The sequence below is a fragment of the Elgaria multicarinata genome, chromosome 2 (assembly GCF_023053635.1).
Source record: "Elgaria multicarinata webbii isolate HBS135686 ecotype San Diego chromosome 2, rElgMul1.1.pri, whole genome shotgun sequence".
Taxonomy (NCBI): domain Eukaryota; kingdom Metazoa; phylum Chordata; class Lepidosauria; order Squamata; family Anguidae; genus Elgaria; species Elgaria multicarinata.
In genome coordinates, this window is record NC_086172.1 from 84,948,337 (window position 1) to 84,971,334 (window position 22,998).

Below are 22,998 nucleotides of genomic sequence, written 5' to 3' on the forward strand. Positions count from 1 at the left end.
GTGGACTATATCATTTTCAACCCAAATCAAATGATGAACAGATCATTACCATGTAGTTAGACAACAGTTTTTAAAAGTCCCCAAGCTGCACAAATGTACTTTTTGCCCTGTCTAGATGGAAACCAAACATATGCTTCACTGAAAAAAATGGTCAACATTGCATAAGCCCAATTCCCACCCTGCAAGTACGGCTTGGGCAGGGGGGGGGCATTTGTAGGCAGGGAGGATGAGGAGAGGATGCTGCACGTGTGCTGGCATATGTACAGCATGAGGCATGGGCAGGGCAAGCCTATAAAGGAGAGCCCCACCAGCAAACCCAGCCTCTTTCACTTTCTGGCTCCAACTCTCCCTCCCTATAACCAGTATGGGATTAGCCAGTCATTCCCTTTGGAAGGAGTAGGAATTTTATCTGCTATGGATTGGGTTTTGTGTACAGGTTTTTCACCTACTTCATACTGGGATTACTTCTTAGCAGAGGGTCAGTAAATAGGCTGACTGGTTGGGCAGTCAGGAATTTTGTTTATTAGAATAGGCTGGTGAGCACTTTGGGCACCTTTACGGTGATTGGCAAGTTTGGAGGCCTGCTCAAGGGTTGTGTGGCTGTCGTGCCAGGATATGGCTTGCCTTTGGAGACCTTCCTGCCTCACCTATTCGGAGTTGTGCAGCAATGGACGGGAGTGACGCAGGGTGGTCTCTCATCACTTATAAGAAGTGTAGCTTAAGAAAGGGACCAGGTTTACCCGAGTCCTGACTTGGCAGAGTGGCTTGCCCATAAGACAGGCTAGACGCCTGTAGAAAGGATTTAATTGAGTCCTGCACTTTCACATGTAGATCCAGGGTAGGGTGAATTACCCGCTTTAAATAAAGAGGCCCCAGTTTATCCCAAGCTCTGGTGTCCGTGTTGTTATTTCCTCAGTTCCTTCTCTGCTTGCAAATAGTTCATTGTGTGTTTAGTGCTGGCATATGAGGGCAATCACAAAGCTAAAATGGACAACCAATGAAATATTTATCATCCACAGCCCTTCTACGCTGTGCAACTGAGGATGGGATGGGAGGCAGGTTTACCATTGTAACAAAACACTGGTGGCAGCTCTAAACCCTCACAGCAGCCATATATTGTTTCAAAGAGTAGCTTCCATTTGCACTTCCCATTTGCCAGCTACCATAATTTTCCCCAGGAGAGCCCAGCTTGTGACACAGATCAAGAAAACAGAGCTTACCTTCACAATCAGCTTCATCAGATTTATCCTGACAATCAATTTCCCCATTACATCTCAAACTTGCATCGATACACTGCCCCTTTTCACACTGAAACTGGGTTCCTAAGCAGATTGGACAGCTATCCTCATCACTCTGATCATCGCACTCAGAGAATCCATCGCATCGCCATGCCATAGGGATGCAGTCTATCTCACCGGTTGCACACGTGAACTGGTCTGGAGAACATGTTGGAGGTTCTGGGAAAGGGAATTAAAAAAGCACACATGTGTTAAAGTCTTCCAAGAGATTAAACACTTTGAAAACAAAGAAAGCATTTCGCTGTATGCCACACATAACCCACTATGCATATCAACAATAGGTGCAATTTAACATCCTGGCACTTGAGACAGACATTACAGGCTTTGCCTAACTATGGCTCAACCTTCAGATTTTGAGCTTGATGCAGAAACTGCTGCATGCATAACCATAATGACAGCTGTCTCTTTGAGTCCACATGAGGCTTTCATGGTGCCATCGCCCTGCCTCATTCACCATAGGCTTGCGGACAGGGTGTGCCTGGTGTGCCCAGGCACACCCTAATATCTTCAGGGGTGGGGGTCCAGTTTCCCACCCACCCCTCTGCTCCCATGGGCAATTAGAAATAATAAAGCAGCAGGTCTGTGCATCACCTCCTGCCCTGATCCCTGCCAGCCCACTGCCTGACTTTCTTTAGCGGGCTGGGGAAATGCTCAATGCTCACTGCCTCTTTAAGACCTGGAGTCGACAATGCGGCATGTGTGTGTGTATCCCCAGCCTGCTAAGGAAGTCAGCCTGTGGAGCAGCAGGGTTGGAAGTGGGAGGCTCGTTTCCAGGGCCTCCGGAAATAGGCCCCAGGCAGCCCCTCTGTCCCCTCCCACAATCCTCTCCCTCACTTGTTCAAGAAAGGTGCAGCCACTCAAGGCAAGCGCCACGCCTTGTCTCACCTCCCAATCCTGCCTGCCCACTGCCAGGCAACTTACTTTTCTACTGCATGCGTCTGTCCAGGTCCTGGAGCCGTGCGCTGGACAGGTGCGCAGTGGAAAAGTAAGTTGCCTAGCAATGGACAGGCAAGGTTACGAGGCTAGGGGAGACAAGGCCTGGCACCCGCGAAGCCGAGGAGGGAGGGGATCATGGAAGGAGGCAGAGGGGAGCAGGCTGTTTCTGGAGGCCCTGGATGGAAAATGCTCTTCCTCACCCACCCTCACGCTTTCCCTTCCTCCGCTCCCAAACCTGGGCGCACACCATAATGAAATGTGCTGCACACACCTATGTCATTCATAGAATGTTATAGTATGTGTTTGTTTGTGTGTGTGTGTGGATGTCATCATCTTCCAATTTTAACCCTCCCCATGTTTTCTCACTGCTTCTTCCTCCTTTTCAGTTAAGGAGAAGTGAATGGAACAGCTGCACAATGCACTGATAGTGCTAGGAGTTGTCTGCCTGGAGGGATCCAAAAACTGTGGGTTTGCTTTTTGAAAAGCATATTGAAAAATTCAAATGACTATTATTTCTAATATACATCTGGAGGTGTACCTTGGCCTTCTGGACTCATGTACAAAATAAACACAAGTTAAAATGCAAATTCCTTAATAGCAAGTACATTCAAAAGTAGGTTCTTTCAGAAGATAGATACAATAGCTGTGTGGGTTTTATTCCAGTTTTTTTATTCCGTAAGTTTTTCTATATCAATTTAGTTAAAGCAGACAGCATAGAGTACCATCAGTAGTGAAATGCTGTGAATTGCTAAAGCCAGCAAAATTAGACAATTAGTATAAGCACCAATTCCAAATTCTAAGACAGTAGTTACTGTGTCGGTAGTCTAGAATTTGGAAGTCGCAGGAAATAAAACTGCAATTAGAATTTGCCACTCAAAGGACCAAATGTATTTAGGCAATGCAGAGATGAATTATCTCTCCCACTCCTGCCTGACAGGAGAGGTTTACCATTCATAGAGAAGTATTCCCAAATAAAAGCTGTTAAAAATATGAATATTTGAAAAATCATGTTTGAGAAAAGGCAATAAATGATTGGGTTCACACAACACACTAAACCATGATGGTTTATTTTCTGGAACAATCTATGATGGGTTAGCATGTTGTCTGTGGGATGTTCCCCCTCCGCGGTAAGTTATTTCCCACAAATAAGCCACCCTGAGAACCCACAGTCTCTAGTAAGGATTATTTTACCTATGGTGGGTTAGCATGTTGCCTGTTGTGCCAGTGTGGGCTATGGAAATCACCTACATAGCTGCTCGGCAAAAGCAGCCAAAAATGCTGCCACCACTCTGCTCCTCTCAAGCGATCTCTATTTCCAACCGCAAAAGAAGCTGGGATACCTGCCTGGTTGGATGGATGACGAGGGGTTGAAATAAAGTACTCTGTGTAGCTTGTTTGCATGATCGTCTAACCAGAGCACAGTAGGCTGTTTGCATAACCATCTACCCAGCATAGCTTGCCACCCCTCGTGGGTTAGTGTGATGTGTTGTTTACGCAACAGTGTGAACCCAGCCATGATCAAGTCATTGGGGCTGTTCCCACATTGCAACAGTCCATTTGTTAAATAAACCATGGGCTGTTGGGGACAAATGGGAGACAGCTGGCATGCTGTCTCCTGCATGGCCCCCATTTCCGCTTTTACTCCACAACCCATGATTGGCTCCTTCATAATTTGTGGAGTGTGAGGTCCAAACCTGGACCAATGGGTTGTTTAGTGGCTAAACAACCTATTTAACCCATGGTTTATTGTAGGGCTAGCTGAGTGGCAGCCATGCAGGAGGCAGCATCCCCACTCTCTCCCACTCATGCACAACAACCCATGGGTTTAACTGATGAGTTGTCGTTATGTGCGAACCAGGTCATTCTGAGATATTGACTCAGGGTTTCAGATTGCTATAGCCAGGACACAGAATAACATAAAGCTAAAATGATCAGCAAGGGGAAGAAGACATGGATTCATTTTGGAGTTGAAACATACAAAAGCAATAGGAAGAATGAATCTGTCACTGGCAATTTTTTGAAAATTGAGAAACATGATCCAATAGACTCTTTCCTCCTCTGCAGAATAGATACAAAAACTCCAATACCACAGAGCATGTTGTGGTCATGAGACAGAAACTGTTTATAAGGAAAATTACTCTCCCTAGGGAGCTCATAGTCCAGCAAATATGCCATTCAAGAGAAACAAGTATTTCCAAAGTAAACTTGAGAAGAGAAGCAAAAAGCTGAAACGTTGGAGAAGATTCTCTTCTTAAGAGGAGATTTTTAACTACCCAGAAAATACATATACATATACATATACATACATACATACATACAATGTTTTCAACTGTAAAAGAAATGTAGGGCATGTGCTAGAATATGAAGAACCATGTTATAAACAAAGTACCTCTATTGGAACTGGGTAATTTTGGGGGAGCTATAGCATTTGCTGCTGAGTTGCAATAGCTGCTCATTTTAATGCCGTTTTATACCTAATTATCGCACCATGGTTATAATAAGGAGTAACCTTTTTAAAAAAATTCTAGGAAAAGGCTTAGAACCCCAAGTACTATATTCAAAACTCCAAAGCAGAGCTCTTCAGCAATTAAATAATTTTACATGACATTTCGGCTTATATAAGCCAACTATGAACTGTTAAAGCCAGCCTCAGTTCATGAGACAAGGCTCCTATATATTCCTGAAGCATTCGGGTCCTTCTGCTCCTCAAGAAGCAGGCTATAAGATCAAACCACAACTCACTCAATGGACTAAACACAAACTAGGGCTGAGTTCAGACGACACGGTAATCAACGGTTGTTTCCCATTCTGTTCCTATTACCCCTCCACACCCAGTTGATTAGCGTGTTGTCCGAACTCAGCTGATCAATGGTGGATTTGCACCAGCAGAAAGTACTTCTGCCCATGCAAAGCAAGGCATCCAATATTTGCTGATTCTCCCCATACCTACTTCAGCAGTCTGTGCTATATCCTGCATTATTCAACAGGGTCCCCCAACTCTCAGGAACAGCTTTTTGGAGAGGGGAGGTTGCAGTGGATTGGGTGGGATCAGCAAAAATCAGCTGTCCAATTTTAAACAGAAATGCTTTCTACTAATGCAAAGGCATCTTTGGATACAATCCACAGACATATAGATGATTTTATTTAGATCTCAGGTACATTCAGAAAAGGGACAGTACAGTTACTAGCTTGATAAGAGAGTGGGTGAAAGGAGGGCTAAACAGACATGCTCTTTTACAAATGGCAAGGGGAAACTGACACTTTGTTTTGTTTCTTCTTCTCATTTCTCATCTATTCCATGGAACATGAGGAACCTAAGAAACCCAAAGTATACAAAGCTCTGAGTTTTGCTACAATGTTTCCTTACAGCATATCCTCATACTAAAGAACAAAGAACCACAAAGTAGTCATACAACTGCAAATTCCATTCAGCGCAATATATACAAGCAAAAACCCTTTCCCTCTAACGAAGATATTAAAGAGACATAGATGATCTCATTGCCATAAGTAAGGGGAGGTCAGGACAACTTACAATCATTGTGTGAAAACACATTGTGTGAAAGCCATGTGAGTTTCCTTTGAGTTTGTACCACAATCATGTATTGGGTGCAAGCACTGCTTGTTAATAGGAAGGGGACTGTGAGCATGAGTGGGTCATGGAATTCTACCTAACAAAGAGTATAACGCCTCTAGCATAATGAAGTCTAAATCTGCTTGCCTACTGAAAATTAAAGGAGCTTGGGAACTTCTACTGCAATCACATATAGAAAGCTTCCACTTAGATCACCTACCTCCACATGTTAAAAGGTTCTGCAGAAGGACCAAATGAACTGGGCATGAGCACCTTGGAGTTCCATCTCCTTTCGCTATACAGATGTGTGAACATCCACCATTGTCCCGGGAACATGGGTGGGCAGCTTTGTAAATAAAGAAAAAGGAGAAAAAACGTTGCTTGTTCGTAGCTTAGAAAATAGTTCTGTGCTATGAACTATTACTAGGTAAGAACACAATAAGTACATAAGACATCTGGAGTCCAAAGTTCTTTCATATGTATTTCATCACATTGCATCAAATTGCCACATCATAACTATACTCTCTAGATAAGAATTCATTTTTCTTTTTTGCTTGACACAAAGGTAGCAGTTAGACAAGATGAGGGGGAAACAAAACATTACCTTAGAGATTAGAGTGGTTTTCAAATAACAACATTCATATTTTAGGGGACTGAGCAAAGTTGTGTGCTTGTTTTGTTAGTAGCAGGAGCTGCTCTACCTGGCTCAACCAGATGGAGTAGAGTGACCATATGGAAAGAAGGACAGGGCTCCTGCATATTTAACAGTTGTATGGAAAGGGGAATTTCAGCAGGTATCATTTGTATGCAGGCAGCACCTGGTGAAATTCCCTGTTCATCACAACAGTTAAAGCTGCAGGAGCTATACTAGAGTGACCAGATACAAAAGAGGGCAGGGCTCCTGCAGCTCTAAATGTTGTGATGAAGAGGGAATTTCACCAGGTGCTGCATGCATACAAATGACACTTGCTGAAATTCCCTTTTCTACACAACTGTTAAAGATACAGGAGCCCTGTCCTCCTTTTCATATGGTCACCCTAAGATAGAGAGATATGGACAGTGGAACCTACTCCATTGGCTTAAACCAGCTTCAGTTGTCTTCCACCTGGCTCAACCAGCAGTAGAGATGTGACAGCAAGGCTTACTCCATCACCAGCTGAGAGATCAGCTCCATTGGCTCCTCCTCTCCCTGAACTGTTTACCTTCAAGCTGGTCATTGTAAGGTATGTGTAACTTTAAGAACTTGTGTTAGAGTTCATCTTCCTCTTTCCTTCCCATCCCCATCCCCTTTTCCTTTTGTGTTGTGTGTCTTTTAGATTGTAAACTTGTGGATGGACATTGACTTATTCTTAATCTGTGTCCAGTGCTTAGTAAATTTCAGGTACTGCAAAAGTGGTAATAATTAAAACTCCCAATATTAGCTTTAAAGGGAGATCTTACACTAGAAGTGATTGTAACTCAATGCAAGAGCTGAATTCCTTTCATAATGCTCTCCAGACTCATTCACATGGGAGAAATTCCCAACAAATTCATGGGACTTACTTCCAAGTAATCATGCTTAGGATACAAGCTGTGAGGCTGCAGCCCGCTAAATATATTAGTATTACTTGTTCACTATCTTGGAATTAGCCCTAATATTCCCTGTGATCAAAAGATAGGGAATTTTACTGAAGGGGAAAACACAAGCAACTAAAATAGTTATGTTTTTGCTCTCCACCTGCTTATTCAGGTATGAAGCCCAGAAAAAGAATCTGGATTTCTCTCCTTCTGTTTTGTTCTTTATCTTTATTTTTAAATAGACAACATTTAATACATAGGCTCTTGATGCTGTTGCACAGAATAGGAGCAGGCAACCCAGTGAAGTTGCTTTGGGCTGCAATTCCCACAATCCAACATTGGCCATGCTGGCTTATTTTTGCGTGGCCTGTTCTGCTTCCAGTCTCATAGGAAAGGGGCACTGAAGTTTCATATGGTATGGCCAGTTATGGCATGGCGTGGAACAATGACGCTAATGAATGGGAGAGTAATATTCCAAAAGAATTCAAATCCTTTTAGTTGACATAATGAAAGATACATCTTTTGTAATGGGTTAACTTATCTTCTTTTTTATTTTTCTGACTTACAAAAAAAGAAGAAAAAGTTTAAGAGATCATACAATCATAGAATAGTAGAATTGGAAGGGGCCTATAAGGCCATCAAATCCAACCCCCCACTCAATGCAGGAATCCACCCTAAAGAATGATACATATGTGGTTGTATATAAATACATATACTGTAATAGATATAATAGTATAATTGATTTCCTATGAGGGGAGGAGGGGTGGGATAATTATGACTGTTTGTATTTTTATTTCTATTTCTGTTTATTATTTCTGTATGTTATAGAAATAAAAATAATTTTAAAAAGGAACAATGACACTAATGAATTTTGAATTAATAACTAATGAATAAAGTACTGTAACAGAAAGAAACTGTCACATATTTATGAGACTTATCAACATATATTTGTCTTTCCATAGAACATGTCTGTTTACTTGAAAATGAAACTTACAAATGAAATCTTATGAAAAGCCTCTAATTAGTGTGGTGTAATGGAGCAAGATGTGGGCTAATCTTTACAGAGACTAGTGTATGGTGTTGATGTACATTCATATATGACAGGTCCTTCATTGGAGCAGGCAGTTGAAATAACAGATAATCTTTAAATCCTTATGATTCAAAAACAGATTACAACACTTAGTGCCACATGAGGGTTTTTTTAAAAATAAGGGGACTCAGCAAAAATTATCTGACAGGACTTGCAGATCAAAAATAGCCTGGAGATGGAAACCTGCTGCATCAGTGTATTCATACTGTATTGTTTTCATTTGTTTTTGGCCGCTTATGAACCTCCAAGCAAAATGTCACATACGCCAACAATATTTGCTTAAAGTTCTATACTACTGAAAGTGACCACAACTGAAGCATACAGCCCTGTGATAAACTTACAGAATTCCTCCATGTCGATGTCTTCAACTGCATGGATGCCTGTTAGATGAACAATTCGACCTTGTATTCTAGTCCTCTTGTATCCATTAATTTTCTCGACTCTTTCGATCATCTGCTGCTGGCGGTCAATCCAATACAGATGATTTCCCAACACTGTCAGACCCATTGGCTGAAGAATGTTGGAATCTTGTAATGTCACACGGTTAGCTCCTAAAAGTAAAATAAAACCTGTGTGATTACTTGCTTATTTACTTTAAAGTAAAACAACAACACTATTCTAAAAATTACTAAAACTACTTAATGACTCTGTTCAGATGACACGCTAAGCCACGGTGGTTAAGCATTTTGAGCTTCATTATGGCTTAGCATATTGTACGAACTATAACTATGTGTGTCGTTTGAACCATTCCTAGCCTTGCTGGCTACATAATCATGGTTTAAACATGCTCACTAACCATTTATTGCAAAGGGGTTAGTAGCCTAACCATGGCTTAAGCGTGTTGTCTGAACAGGCCCAGTACTTCATTTGCAAAGTCAGTATCCTGAGAATTGTACATATCACAGAAGCTTTGAAATTCTTGCACAGAGGCTCACAATTTAAATCAAAGGGATAAAATGGATACAGCAGAGGAAAGGTGAAAGAAAACATGTGCTCTATATTGGTGTCGGGTTTTTTTTCAGCAGCTTTTAAATACATCACTGCAACAGTTTTGCAAAAAAGCCTCTAAGTAATATTTCCTATTTACGCATCAGATTAAGAACCAACCTGAAGTGTTTTATATTGTCAGAAAAGACACATTCCAACCATTCTAGTATACCTTTCTCCCACCTGTTTTCCTCCAGATATATTGGGCTGCAACTCTCAGCATAAGTTGCAGTGCAACACATCTGGAAAGGGTCAGGGTGGGGGACAGCTGGCTTGGTCTAATAGAGCTGAGCTAAAGTATTTGTCTCACCCCCTTTTTTGGTGGTCATTTACATGTCCCATCGACATGTACAAGTCCTCACCGACAACACCACAGTTCTTTGGCACATCAACAAGCAAGGTGGCACCCGATCGCCCAAGCTTGTCAACCTCACTCTTCAGCTCCTAAACTGGACAATCCCACAAGGCATTCACCTCACGGCTCTCCATATAGCCGGCACCGACAACAATTTAGCAGACTCCCTGAGTCGGCAACTGCATCTCAATCACGAGTTGCCACTCTCGAAGTCTGTTCTCACTTACCTCTTCCGACAATGGGGTCACCCGTCAATTGACCTATTTGCATCCAACAACAACAAAGTATGCAAGAACTATTGCTCCAGGGCGGGCATCGGCTCTGCCTCCATGGGAGATGCATTCCTCTACACCTGGCATGGCACACTTTTCTACAACTTCCCACCGTTTCCACTACTCCACAAGGTGGTAGCCAAGATAATCCACAATGCCACGGATTGCATCTTGATTGCCCCGCGTTGGCCCAGACAAACCTGGTATTCCCCTTTACTTCAAGCGGCGAAGGGGAACTCACACCTCTTACCACTAATCCCATCCCTTCTGTCTTACAACCAAGGAAGGATACACCACCCAGACCTCCACACCCTAAACCTCACAGCATGGAGAATTTGCCCATAAACAGTACTTCTGCCGCAGAACCCTTCTCACCAGAGATACAGGAAGTCCTTTTAGCATCAATAAAGCCGTCAACCAGGCAATCGTATGCTAGTAAATGGACTTATTTTTCCCAGTTCGCGACAGATAATTCCTTCCAACCACATAAATGTTCGATTCGGAATGTCCTCACCTTTCTGCACCACCTGTACGACAAAGGGCTCAAGTACTCCTCTATCCGAGTATACCTCACTGCCCTCTCCTCACACCATGGGGAACTCCACCACAGGACCTTGTTCTCCATCCCAATTATAAAGAAATTCATGCGTGGACTGAAAAACTTGGTCCCGCCTTTCAAACCTCTATCCCCGGCTTGGAGTTTATCCGTCGTCCTCAATGCACTCACCACCAAACCATTTGAACCACTTGCCACAATCCCCCTCCATCTTTTGACATGGAAGGTAGCCTTTCTAGTAGCCATTGCATTGGGACGTCGAGCCAGTGAGTTATGCGCCCTCCGTATCGATCCTCCTTCCACAGTCTTCCACAAAGACAAGGTAGTCCTCAGACCGGACTTAACCTTCCTCCCTAAGGTAGTGTCTGATTTTCATATCAACCAACCTATTATATTGCCCTCCTTCTTTCCATCTCCTTCCACTGACTTAGAAAGAAGACTTCACTCCATTGATGTTCGCCAAGCTCCTGCTTTTTACAAAGACAGGACACATCAGTTTCACAAATCTCAAAAACTTTTTATTTGTTATGGTGGAACACAAAGAGGCCAAGCAGTTTCCCCTCAGCGACTTGCAGCGTGGATAACTCACACTATTAAACTTTCTTACCAGCTTTCTAAGCTGGACCTCCCCCAAGGAGTTAAAGAACACTCCACAAGGAGTTTATCCACATCGACAGTGTTCACCAGAGGAGTCCCGATAGTCGACAACTGTAAAGCAGCCACCTGGTCTCGGCCACTGACGTTTGCCAAACATTACAACGTTGACGTCTGTTCTCGAAGTGACTCTTCCTTCGGCAGGACTGTCCTCTCCGCAGTTCTACAGTGACACTGACCCTCCACCGGTAAGTGGATTAGCTTGGTAGTCGCCCATAGTGTGATGCACAGAGACCACGAAGAAGAAATGCAAGTTGCTTACCTGTAACTGTAGTTCTTCGAGTGGTCATCTGTGCAGTCGCACAACCCCCCCCACCGTCCCCACTTCGGTGTCTATCGATACCATTATCCTATCTTTCTCTCTGTACCGGGTTGACTGCGGTCACAAAGGAACTGAGGGAAGGTCGGGAATGCGCAGTCATGTGCACTGGATGGTGGGGGAGGGGTTCCCGCCTAGTTAACGTTTCTCAGCTACAAGAACCTTTCCAAGACGGCTAGGCGCACGCACAGAGCCCATAGTGTGATGCACAGAGACCACGAAGAAGAAGTGTGTGAATATAGGGGTGTGTGTGTGTGTGTGTGTGTGTGTGTGAGTGAGTGAGAGAGAGAGAGAGAGAGAGAGAGAGAGAGAGAGAGAGAGAGAGAGAGAGAGATATCTGTGTGGAATTTGATCATATGAACCACATGGTTATTTAAACCATGGTGGGCTGCAGCATGTGTGGGTGGCCATTTTGAATATTCAATGACCAGCTTGGTGTCTTGTGCAAACCCAGAGACCATGGGGAGTTATGTGAAGGTTAAATGACCCTTGCATAACTGAGGGTCCCTGGGTTTGCATTATATGACAAGCCACAGCTAGGCTTTGAATATGCAAATCCTGTCCAGCTTGTGACACTGCCCACCGTGGCTTAAACAACCCATGGTGTGCTGTTGGATCGTACAAAACTGGTCTGTATGTCAACACTGCTTTTTCTACTCTGACTTTCTTTAATGAATATAGAATAAAATTACAGTGTGGATGCAGAGTGCAAAATGCTAATAAACAAGCAACTCAGCTAATATACAGAATAAAATTACTGGAATTCAGCTAGGCATGCAAACATAAAAATTCTTCTAACTGCAGCTGTTATTTAATTGATTCAAAAGATTACAATGTACAAAGGAGAACTACACGGCATACATATTATATTAAAGGGAGCAAAACATCTGAAGGGTAAACATTTTCAAAAAAGCTCCTTGAAGTTTGTCAAGGCGCTTCCAAGCACCAATTTCCTGAAAATCTAATTATTATTATTAATTATTATTATTCTTACCATTTATATACTGTCCCATAGCTGAAGCTCTCTGAGCAGTTTACAAAGATTAAAATATTAAACATTTAAGAAAACAGATATACAAAAATTAAAACCTGTATAAACATAAAACAGATAATATACAAAATTTAAATACCATAAAAACATAAAACAGATAATATACAAAGACAATATCTGTTTAAACGGATATCGATCTGGGGGTCAGTTAGAAATATATAACACTGAAGTCTAAGTCCTGGCGGATGCCAAAGATTTTATTCTGAAATTGCCTAACATCTACCATGCCCTTGGAGCCGGCACGTTATAGCCCCCACCCCAACTCTGAAAAGCTCTGCTGGGTGGCAGATTAATTTGATAGTGGTAATAAGGTATTCTTTTTGCTATCTTCACTGCCCCTGAATATACCTTACTATAGGCACTTACCAGTGTTTGATTTCATCCACTAGAAGTTCATCTCCATCTGCCCTCAAGCCACCTCCTATTATGTTTCATCACTCTCAGCTCTGGGGTATACTATGGAGCCATACGAGCTCTACTCAGGAGAGGGTGCTCAGGAGCAATCATGTCAACCACCTGGGTCATTTCTGCATTCCCCAGTGCCTGCCCCATCAGCTGGAAAACTCCCCAGAGGCCTTTGGAAACCATCTGAATCCACTAGTCTCTGGGGGCGGACCATCTTAAAAGGTCCCCCACTCTTGGAGAGGAAAAAAGCTGCTGTAAGTCTAAACCTCAGCAAGCAGTGATTTGACCATGACAAAGGGACTGATGTGAGGTCCCCCACTTTCAGATCACCATCTCCATGTCCAGTTGTCAAAAATAGGTCTAGGGTATGCCCTGCTGTGTGTGTTGGGCCTATGGCATTTTCCAGGGTAGTCTTGGAGACCATGAAATCCTGAGCTGCTCCAGGTAAGATGCCCTTGGCAGGAATGTTGACATCCCCCAGAACCAACAGCCTAGGGAATCTCAGCAGTACACTAGAGACCACTTCCGTCAGCTCACCTAGGAAGTCTGTTGAGCAGTGGAGTGGGCAGTACACCAACAGAATCCCTAATCTGTCCTGCTGACCCAACACAGGGTGCAAACACTCCAGACCAATATCACATGGAAAGGGAGCCTGCAGAGGGAGATGGGAGTTCCTATAGACCACAGCAATCCCCTCCCCGACCCTCAGGTCTAACCTGATGCTGAATCAAGTACCCCAGTGGGCTTAGCTGGGAAAGACTGACTCCTACCTGCTCACCCATTCAGGTCTTGGTTATACATAACGGATTGGCTGCCTCATCTACAATTAAGTCATAAATGAGGGAGGTCTTATTATGCACAGATCTGGCATTTTAAAGCAGCATCCAGAGACCTGAGGGCTGGCTGATAGGACAACCAACAAACCTGCAGTTAGAACTGGAACACAGCACAGCACAGCACAGCACAGCACAGCCGTTAGTCTGGGCTGTGTTCCTCTTACCTGGCAAGTCCTCACAACTCCATATCTCCCTCTACCCGTCACTACACTGATTGGAGCCCCCTCAAATCCCCCCACTTGGCTCTGTATCCTCTCTCCCAGGCACATAGTTCAGGACCCACAAAAAGCCAGGGCAGAAAAAAACCTGCAGAGCTCACAGTTAGCAGTAGCAGTGAGCAAGATGAACAGCTCTCCCTCTTCCTTTGGAGTGGGAGTGGGGCAAAAGCCCCTCTTCCTGCAGCCACTGGCTCTCCCAGGACACCTCAGCCAGCCAGCTTATGTGTCCTCTTCAGGTGGAGGATGTCAGCAGTAGCTGACTGAGTACCTGGGGGCCTGATCCTGCAGGGTGTGACAGTCTGCTGAGCAGAAGTCCAACAGGGAGAGGGCAGCAGCGGCGGTGGTACCAGAGCAACAGCAGCAGCAAGCAAGCAGGCAGGCAGCAGCAGGTGGCTCTCCCTCTTCCCTGGGGTGGGGGTGGGGGTGGTCCCCTCCTCCTGCAGGCACTGGCTCTTTCTACTCTGCTTTTCTACTCTGCTTTTTATATTCTGACTTTCTTTAATGGACACAGAATAAAATTACATTGTGGGTGCGAAGTGCCACTCAGCTAATATACAGAATAAAATTACTGGAGCTCAGCCAGGCATGCAAACATAAAAATTCTTCTTACTGCAGCTGCTATTAAATTGATTCAAAAGATTACAATGTACAAAGGAGAACTACACGGCATACAAATTATATTAAAGGGAGGGAAATATCTGAAGGGTAAACATTTTCAAAAAAGCTCCTTGCAGTCTCTCAAGGCACTTCCAAGCACCAATTCCCTGAAAATCTAGTACTCATATGGTTTGAAGACAGGTATTAAATCACATTGGCTGGAATCCAAAGAGTTACTTTAGGTACACTCAAGAACTAGGCATGACCAGTGGGATTTATTGCAGTATGTTTTTGAAAGCTTCCTTGCTTTCAAAAGATAATAGAAGCCAACCACAGTAAAAAAAAAGACAAAAAAAAAAAAAGACAAATGTCTTGGGAATGTGGACACACTCTTGTGGAACCAGTTAACAGCTTAGGATCCATGCCATTGCCCTTAAATTGAAGGCAGTTCAATTTACGCACCTTTGGGTATATTAACATGGTTTTGGCATGGAACATTTTAAACCAATCTATAATTTTGTCTTCTCAGCTGACAATATGAAACATGCTATTTGCAGCACAAGTGTGTTGATTTATGAACAAACACAAGTACTATGAGTACAATGATCCCACAGAAATCAGAGTCATAATATGTGATGCATGTTGCCTATTTAATAAACATTAGAATCCCTTTTATCCTGATACCCTTTCTTCTTTTCATTATGCCAATAGGGCCTTGTTTTTAGTCTTCCAATATTAATCATAATCAAATATATTTTTTTCTGCAGTGAATCAAGAATTGCCATATTTAATTCACATTTAATATCTAAGTAATATCATGTTCATGGCGGAATATTCACCAATATCTATATCGGCACAAAAGGCCGACATTCATTTGTCTCTGCTCAGTACAACCTTCATTTCATTTTTATAATTTCCAGAGGAGTAGCTGTGTTAAGTCTGTTGCAGCAAAAATAACAAAGAGTCTCGTGGCACCTTAAATGCAAACACGTTTATTCTGCCATAAGCTTTCATGGACACTGTCCATTTCATCAGATGCATGGAGTGTTAATCTCATATTGGCAGATCTATATACAGATGCTGGTGGTGGGGAGGTGCATCAGGTTAAAGGGTACTAAAAGCAAAAAGTACAGACAGGGCCAGTTCATATGATCAAAGTAAGCCACAGTGGTTGTCCAAACCTGGGCAACACAGCTTGTTGGAGAGGGAAACAACCCTCCAATAAACCATGGGAAATCACACCCCCACGCGAACCACAATTTAAATAAACCACTATCATTGTGATGATTACTTTAACAGTCACATTTCACAAAACCTTGTTCAATAATAACACCATCATTGTAATGGTGAGCCAACTAATGTATGTAATGTGACCACACACACACGCACATACACACACAAAAACACCTATCATTCAAACCACAGGAAAAAGAGTTGCATCTCTTGGTGTATTGCACTTTACAGATAGTGGGCAGGTTTGCATAATCAGTAAAGGAAAATAAGCCACAGTGGTTTTGCACATGCTGGTCGTGACTTGCCTAATTTCCATTATTACCCTTGCTGAATGTGGGTTGGTGTGACATCTGAACCTGGCAAGGGTGGATGGCTGGGCTGGTTTACACCATCCTGTAACCCTAGAACAAACCATGGGTTTCAGGCTGGTTTGTAAATCACCTCTGTCATCCACCCTTGCCAGGTTCAGACGTCACGATAATCCATACCAAGCGTAATTAATCTAAGCGTAATTATACCAATAGGACCTTCGATCATGTGAACCCCGTCAGTGATGACGATCTTAACAGTTGCCTTTCACAACTGTTGGGCATTTTGGGGGGCAGATTCAATGCTATTTCCTGTTGTTGTTGCTGTTGTTTTTTTAAATAAAGGTAAAAATACAGGCAGTAGTAAGTAAGGCTACTCATAACAAGACAATAATATCACGAATTAAGCCGATTTAATTATGTGAAACAGAAAGAGAACTCCCAGAGCCCAACATTTTGTCCCATGTATGGGTTCACCTGTTCATGCTGGCCTGTTTAGAAATAAAATTCCCCTCTTAGTTTCTGAAAATCCTTTTCCAAAAATTTTCTAGTGATCAAGTGGGCAGCTACAACAACAACAAAGCAGAATCTCAATTTTCTGGAAGCTATCGAAATAATGTGGTGAAAATACATTTTATTGTCCTTTTTGAGGGAGAAATTAATACATTTTAAGTACATAGACCTTTCTAGAAATTGGGGTATCAAAGTGTGTACACATATAAACAACAAAGAGTCTTGTGGCACCTTAAAGACAAACAAATGTATTATTTTTGTTAGTATAAAGGTGCCATATATCTGTTGATTTTGTTGCAATAGACTGACATGCTACCACACTGGAAATCACTAGTGGCCACCATAAGACCCCATGGCTTGTAGTAAGGTGGTTTGGGTGGCTTGTTTTCAAGATGGCTTAGATCTGGTTTGCACGAAAACCACGCACTGACCATACACTATAACATGTTTCCTGCTCCCACCCCCACCATTTGCTTAATTTCCTGCACCACATCACAAGTTCCTGTGTTGTCCAAACCCAGCGTGTGGATGGCTTCTAACCACCTGACAACTCTTGCTACAAGTCATTGGTCGTCTGGTGGGTTAGAAGTTGCTCCCACTGAGCACTGCGCCGGGTTCAGATGATACGGCAACCTGGTAATTAAGCAAATGGCAGGGGAAGCAAGTTACAGTACATGGATTTCCCCGCTGATCGTGCAAACCCAGCCATCATGTGACATTTGAACCTAGCAGGGTGTTTTTTCCACTGGTTGTCAGGAACAGCTAGACAGCAAAAACTCCTGCCACTCCTCGCAATCTCGCTGGTGCCATCGCCACTCTCCCTCATCCTTTCTCAGCCCCAGAATGGATATTTAAATAAACATTCCAATCATCATCATCATCTTCATCATCTATTACTACTACTGCTACATTCAGATTTTGCAGTGTCAACTTGGTATCTGAAGCATGTGATAACCACACCCCCGCTGCCCCAGCAGCTAGTTACAAATAGGGAAGAACAAGAGTAGGAAAGTTGCAAAGAACATGATATGTAAATAGTACTAAGTTTTGGGATTTCATACCTAAGAGAATATGTATTTCCACCTCAGCCAGCATGATTATGGAATTGTATTATGATAAATCAGTATCCTAGAGAGGATACTAAGAAAAATCTGCTTTCCCATCCACTCCCCGTAACTCACTAGAAATTACAGCAGAAAGGCAAAGAAAAATCCTGGGACTTTTTTTTTTTGGAGGAAGGAATCTAACTTCTTTATGCTTCACATAACTGAAATGGAATAGAACGCACCTGATAAGTCACAGCTTTCAATTCGTTTGAGATCTGCATCCACCCAAAACAGCTTCCCAAGCTTGTTGTCAATCACTAGCGCGACAGGCCGGAGCAAGCCAGTAGTGAAGAGCACCTCTCGTTCTGTACCATCCAAGGCTGCCCGCTCGATCTTTGGGGCTCGTTCTTGCATATTGGTGAAATACATATACCTGATAACAAGTATGAACTGGCTCAGTTAGCAGAATTTTGTGGGATGGAAAAAGGAAATCTATAACTATTTTTATTCCGGAGGCTCAGAAAAGGTGTTCCCAAGTAGGATTTTACTGCTCAACTTCCAGGAATAATTAATCAATACCTTGCTCTTTTACAGCCTTTTGGTGAAGGGAAATCCCACTAATATTAGTAAGAATCTTGCTTGCCATTTAAAATATATCTGTAGCTAAAACTAAGGTATCTGAGAGGTTCTCTCCACCCCCTCCAGAGCCAGGTGTCCTTCATGGACATTTTGCTGCTGATAGGATATGCCAGCAAAGATTAGGTTTTTAATTTGAGGATAATTTCTAACAATAAATATAAACATACCCTTTCAAGGACTAAGGCTTAATATATCCCTGGAAATGGTCTGAAAGCTGTTACATTTTTAAAGCTAAAAGAGGTTGACAGTGGCCTACCAATGGGAGATTACCTGGGGAGCCTATGTGAGCTGCTCTGAACTTACTGAAGTAAAGAAAACGTGATGGATTTCAGGCTGTATACAACTTTACAAATTCTCCATTAATGCTTACAAAATAAAAGAATTCTCACCCACGCTCAGCATTTACTACTATGGCCCTTGGCTTGTCATGGTCTCCCCGTAGCACAACCCCAATCTGCTCCCCATTAAGTCTGTGGACATTGACTGTATTTGTAGCTTCACAGGTCCAGTACAAAGTGTGGCTGAAAACATCAATACTCAAGTCATGTGGTTGCTTTTCTGGATTTTGGCTTTGGTTGGGAGTACCCATGACTGTGAAAGGCTGCAAAGGAAAGGGAAAAAGAGAGAGCATAAATAAGTCTTTCTATAAGGCCAATCTAATAACTAGGCCTGTCACATGTTTAAAGATATCTAATAATATAATCCTTTGCATTTCTATTCAGAACCAAGTCCGATTGAGTTTAAAGGCTTATTCCCAGGTAAGTGTGAACAGGACTGCAGCCTCAGTTGATTAATTCAGTAAAAACAGTAGTTCTGAAGAAACAGCACAGTTTTTTCTTCACCCATATAAAGAAACAAGCAACACCTTAAGCAAGATATTCCCAGCTATGACTGGGAATAAGAGAATACCTCTTATTAAGATGGTGTCCACCAGCAGATTTTCTGCTGTCTGATCAATGGAATTATGAATAGAAGTAGGTGATAGAAGAAATAATGAATACACATAATATCTCTTTATTTTCATCATTCCAATACCAATCTCCCAGGACAATATGATCTTCAGGGGAATCCCTGCTGTCTGTGCTATGTTCTACAAATTTGTTTGGCAGTGGCATGGAGATCAGCCTTCTCTGTGGTGGCACCCATTCTGTAGAATGAAATTCCCTCTGCAGCATTGTCAGGTCTCAATGCTTGGCATGCTTTAGGCATTTACTGAAAATATGTCTTTTTACTTTGGCTTTCCCCCAGCTATGAACTCTCTGAATATTACATTATTGTGTATTTATTGTATTGTTCTATTATTTGTTTTATGGTGTTATTGTAAACCACTTTAGGATTTGAGCAAGTGAGAAGTGGTATAGAAATATTGTTTTTCACCATCATCATCATCATCATCATCAATGTAGTTTGTTTAATTCATTTGTCCAAGCATGTCTTGAAAAATTATCAGAACAACTTTGGAATAAGCAAACAAGCATCTTTGTAATTATATAAGGAAATTTAAATAAGAGGCCTATCTCTCCTTTTAAAAAAAAGCATAAACATGGAAATCTAATATTCAGTGGTGCTTATTAATGTTCAAAAACACTAATTAACAGAATTAATTAGAATATGAGGTAGCAAAAATCACAAAACAATTTAAACTGCAGATTTGGATATCAAAATGTCCCAAGGAGGTACTTCAAACATTGAATCTCTTTGGCCTATGCTATACAACAAGCCCTGACATAACAAGTACTCTCCAAAGTAATTTGCACCTAAGAAGGGCCACTAATGGGAAGCCATTAAGCAATTAACGCCTGGCAGGCATCCCTCAAAGAGTAGGCCTGACACTACAAGGCCTCTCCTTACTACTAGCAATAATTCATTATCTGGGAAGAAAATACTTCAGAAAATTAATCTCATTGGCCCAGATGGTACTCTCTCTTTCTTTCTTTCTTTCTTTCTTTCTTTCTTTCTTTCTTTTTTAAAAAAGCACTATACTTTCTTATTAAATATGGAGCTCATTGTAGCATATTCCTGGATCTGTTGGGGGGTAGGGTGGGAAACACGCTGGAAATAAAGGTCATCTCATATATAGAAAGAGCCAGGCTTGTGCAATACCATTTAGTCCAGTGTTGAGCTTGGGGGATACCCATTGAGATATCTTACTTGTCAAATGGCTACCAGTTTGCAGAGCAAAATAACAAAATAAATTACAATAACTACTGTTATAATATTGGAAGCCAGGCACAGGATTGTATGCTCTCATTCCCTATCCGCTTCCCAGAACAAACTGCCTCAACAGTCTGCCTTAACTACGTTTAAAGTATTACAGAAGGGCCAGTATTAAATTATATTTAAGGCTAACTAGGTTCCCCTCTTTAGATGGATTTGAAATGAAAGAGAAACTTCTAAGCAGCATAGAACTGACATAGATACAGGGCAGGAAGGAAGAAAGAGCTCTCTCAGATTTCTTTCTCCATTGTAAGACATGGAGCAACAGCTAGGTTCCCTAATACCTTGGTTGTTTCCACCTGTTAAGTTAATTTAGAAATGGTGTGGAAGGGTTTGTGTTTCTTTTTAAAAAGTGAACCCCCCTCCCCATTTAACTTATATAGGGTGCCACTTTAACTCTTGGTGGTACAAGTCCCTGCTTGTGTGAGAAACAAGCAAGCAAGCATGAGCCTTAGGCTCCTCACCCCCACCCCCATTCGAAGCGTCCATTCGAGCTTTGCATCAACCCAGTTTCCGATTTCATCCAAATATTGGGAACTTTCCTAGTTCCTCAACAAATTGCAGTGCACAGTGGGCTGTGGCGATTGTGCGAACCGGCCCACTACAGTTTATTATTAAGTCTGAATCAAGCCTAGCAGTGATACTATGAATAATAAATGATATTCATATTAAAGTTCTAAATGATATTCATGTTAAAACTCAAAACTGCTATGATAGTATCATACCCTCCGATATTAAACTCAGACATTTGAATGCCTATCAGCCTGAAAGTGAAACAGGGCCACCAACCAAAATATTGTTCCTACATCCTTAGGGGACCTGAAAATGGCCTGAAAAGGACCAATGAGCTTCCAGAGTTACAGCATGTTGGTGGTGGTATGAGAAAGGGAGAGAGAGAGAGAGATTGAGATTTAAGGAACCAGATCTCAGGCAAACTATCGGAATTTATCAATTAAGTCTATGACTGAAAGCAGTTTAGATACAGAATATTAGGGTGTTAGTTGAAAATAAAAGCAACAAGAATGAAAATGGAGGGCAGGGGCCCTGCTCTATCCCCTAAAAACTTATAGTAAGTATCCTGGAGGGGAATATTAGGGCAGGGGTTGAAGTTTACAAAGCTCTCCCCCATCTTGTACTCTAAAGGGATATTTCAGGAAAGGAAAGGCGGAAAGGACGACTTCTCTTTCCCCCTGCTCCAGAATTGTGTGCTTCCCACTGAAAACTGCTTTGGTTTTGGCATGGAAGTTCTCTAACACAGCAGGAGAAGCTCTTGGCGGGCTTTTTATTCCATTACCTTGTCCTCAAATTACTCCCGCCCTTCAAGAGGCCTGAACAGCACTATACTGTTCCTGTTTCAGATTGGTATGAGCCCTGAACAGAAGCACTGGGCTCAGCGGGTGGAGATTCACTGCAACACCCCACAGGTAGAACGTATTTCTAGCAGACCTATGACAACAATTGATATACGTTTTGTATACTGATATAGTATGATATAAAAACTTACTTGAGTGCCATCATCTTTGGCTCTTTTAATAATATTTTGTCGTCCATCTACCCAATAGATCAATTTATCCAAGGGATCATAATCAATAGCTTTGACATTTCTTAGACCATGAATAGGAAGAATGATGTCTGGACTCTGCTGGTCATCTGGTATCATCCGACTTATTGCAGACTTCTGACTAAAAAGTAAGAAGCTGCTTGGTGCTAAAAGAACACAAAGAGCATGTATATTATCACTTACAAATATAGAAAGACTGATATAATACATTTAAGGCACAATCCTATGCATATTTAGACAGAAAAAGTCCTAAAACTCCCAGTATTACCAAGCCAGCATGGCTAGACAATACTGGAAGTTATAGGACTTTTTTCTGTCTAAACATACATAGGATTGCACCCTTAGTGGGCTGGGTGGGTGGAGATCCTGGAAGGATCAGTAACTACATTTGTGAAAATAACAAAGAATGAAAAGAAGCAGTATTTAAGTTACAAGGTTTTGCTACTGGTACTGCAGAATTGAAAACTGGTTGAAATAAAATAATTATTACATCACTGGTCATCGAACAATATAATTATTAGTTTTACAACCCTGTACCTTTTAATGTCACACAACTGTGCATTTCAGGCTTTAAAAAAACTATTTTAAGCCATGAATATATATTTATTTAATTTATTGTGGTTTTCTATCCTACTTTTCAAACAAATTCCCAGGGGGACATACAATATATTCCCAGGGGGACTGACAAGTCATATTCACTTAACATTCCATGTTTCAGACTTGGGGTGAAAGCCACCATGCAGTGTTCCTCTTCTGTCTCTATAATTTTCAGTGGGGCT

General features: G+C 42.0%; 1 protein-coding gene across 1 annotated transcript in view; it reads right to left on the reverse strand.

Annotated features, from left to right (window-relative positions):
• Window positions 1-22,998, reverse strand: part of LRP5 (LDL receptor related protein 5) — a 157,032-nt gene that overhangs the window by 14,428 nt on the left and 119,606 nt on the right. The window contains exons 13-18 of the mRNA XM_063117061.1: window positions 22,163-22,365; window positions 18,831-19,042; window positions 18,045-18,235; window positions 8,794-9,003; window positions 6,026-6,151; window positions 1,221-1,457 (exon numbers count right to left, since the gene is read on the reverse strand). Coding sequence (XP_062973131.1) covers window positions 1,221-1,457; window positions 6,026-6,151; window positions 8,794-9,003; window positions 18,045-18,235; window positions 18,831-19,042; window positions 22,163-22,365 — 1,179 coding nt within the window. The remainder of the gene's footprint in view (window positions 1-1,220; window positions 1,458-6,025; window positions 6,152-8,793; window positions 9,004-18,044; window positions 18,236-18,830; window positions 19,043-22,162; window positions 22,366-22,998) is intronic.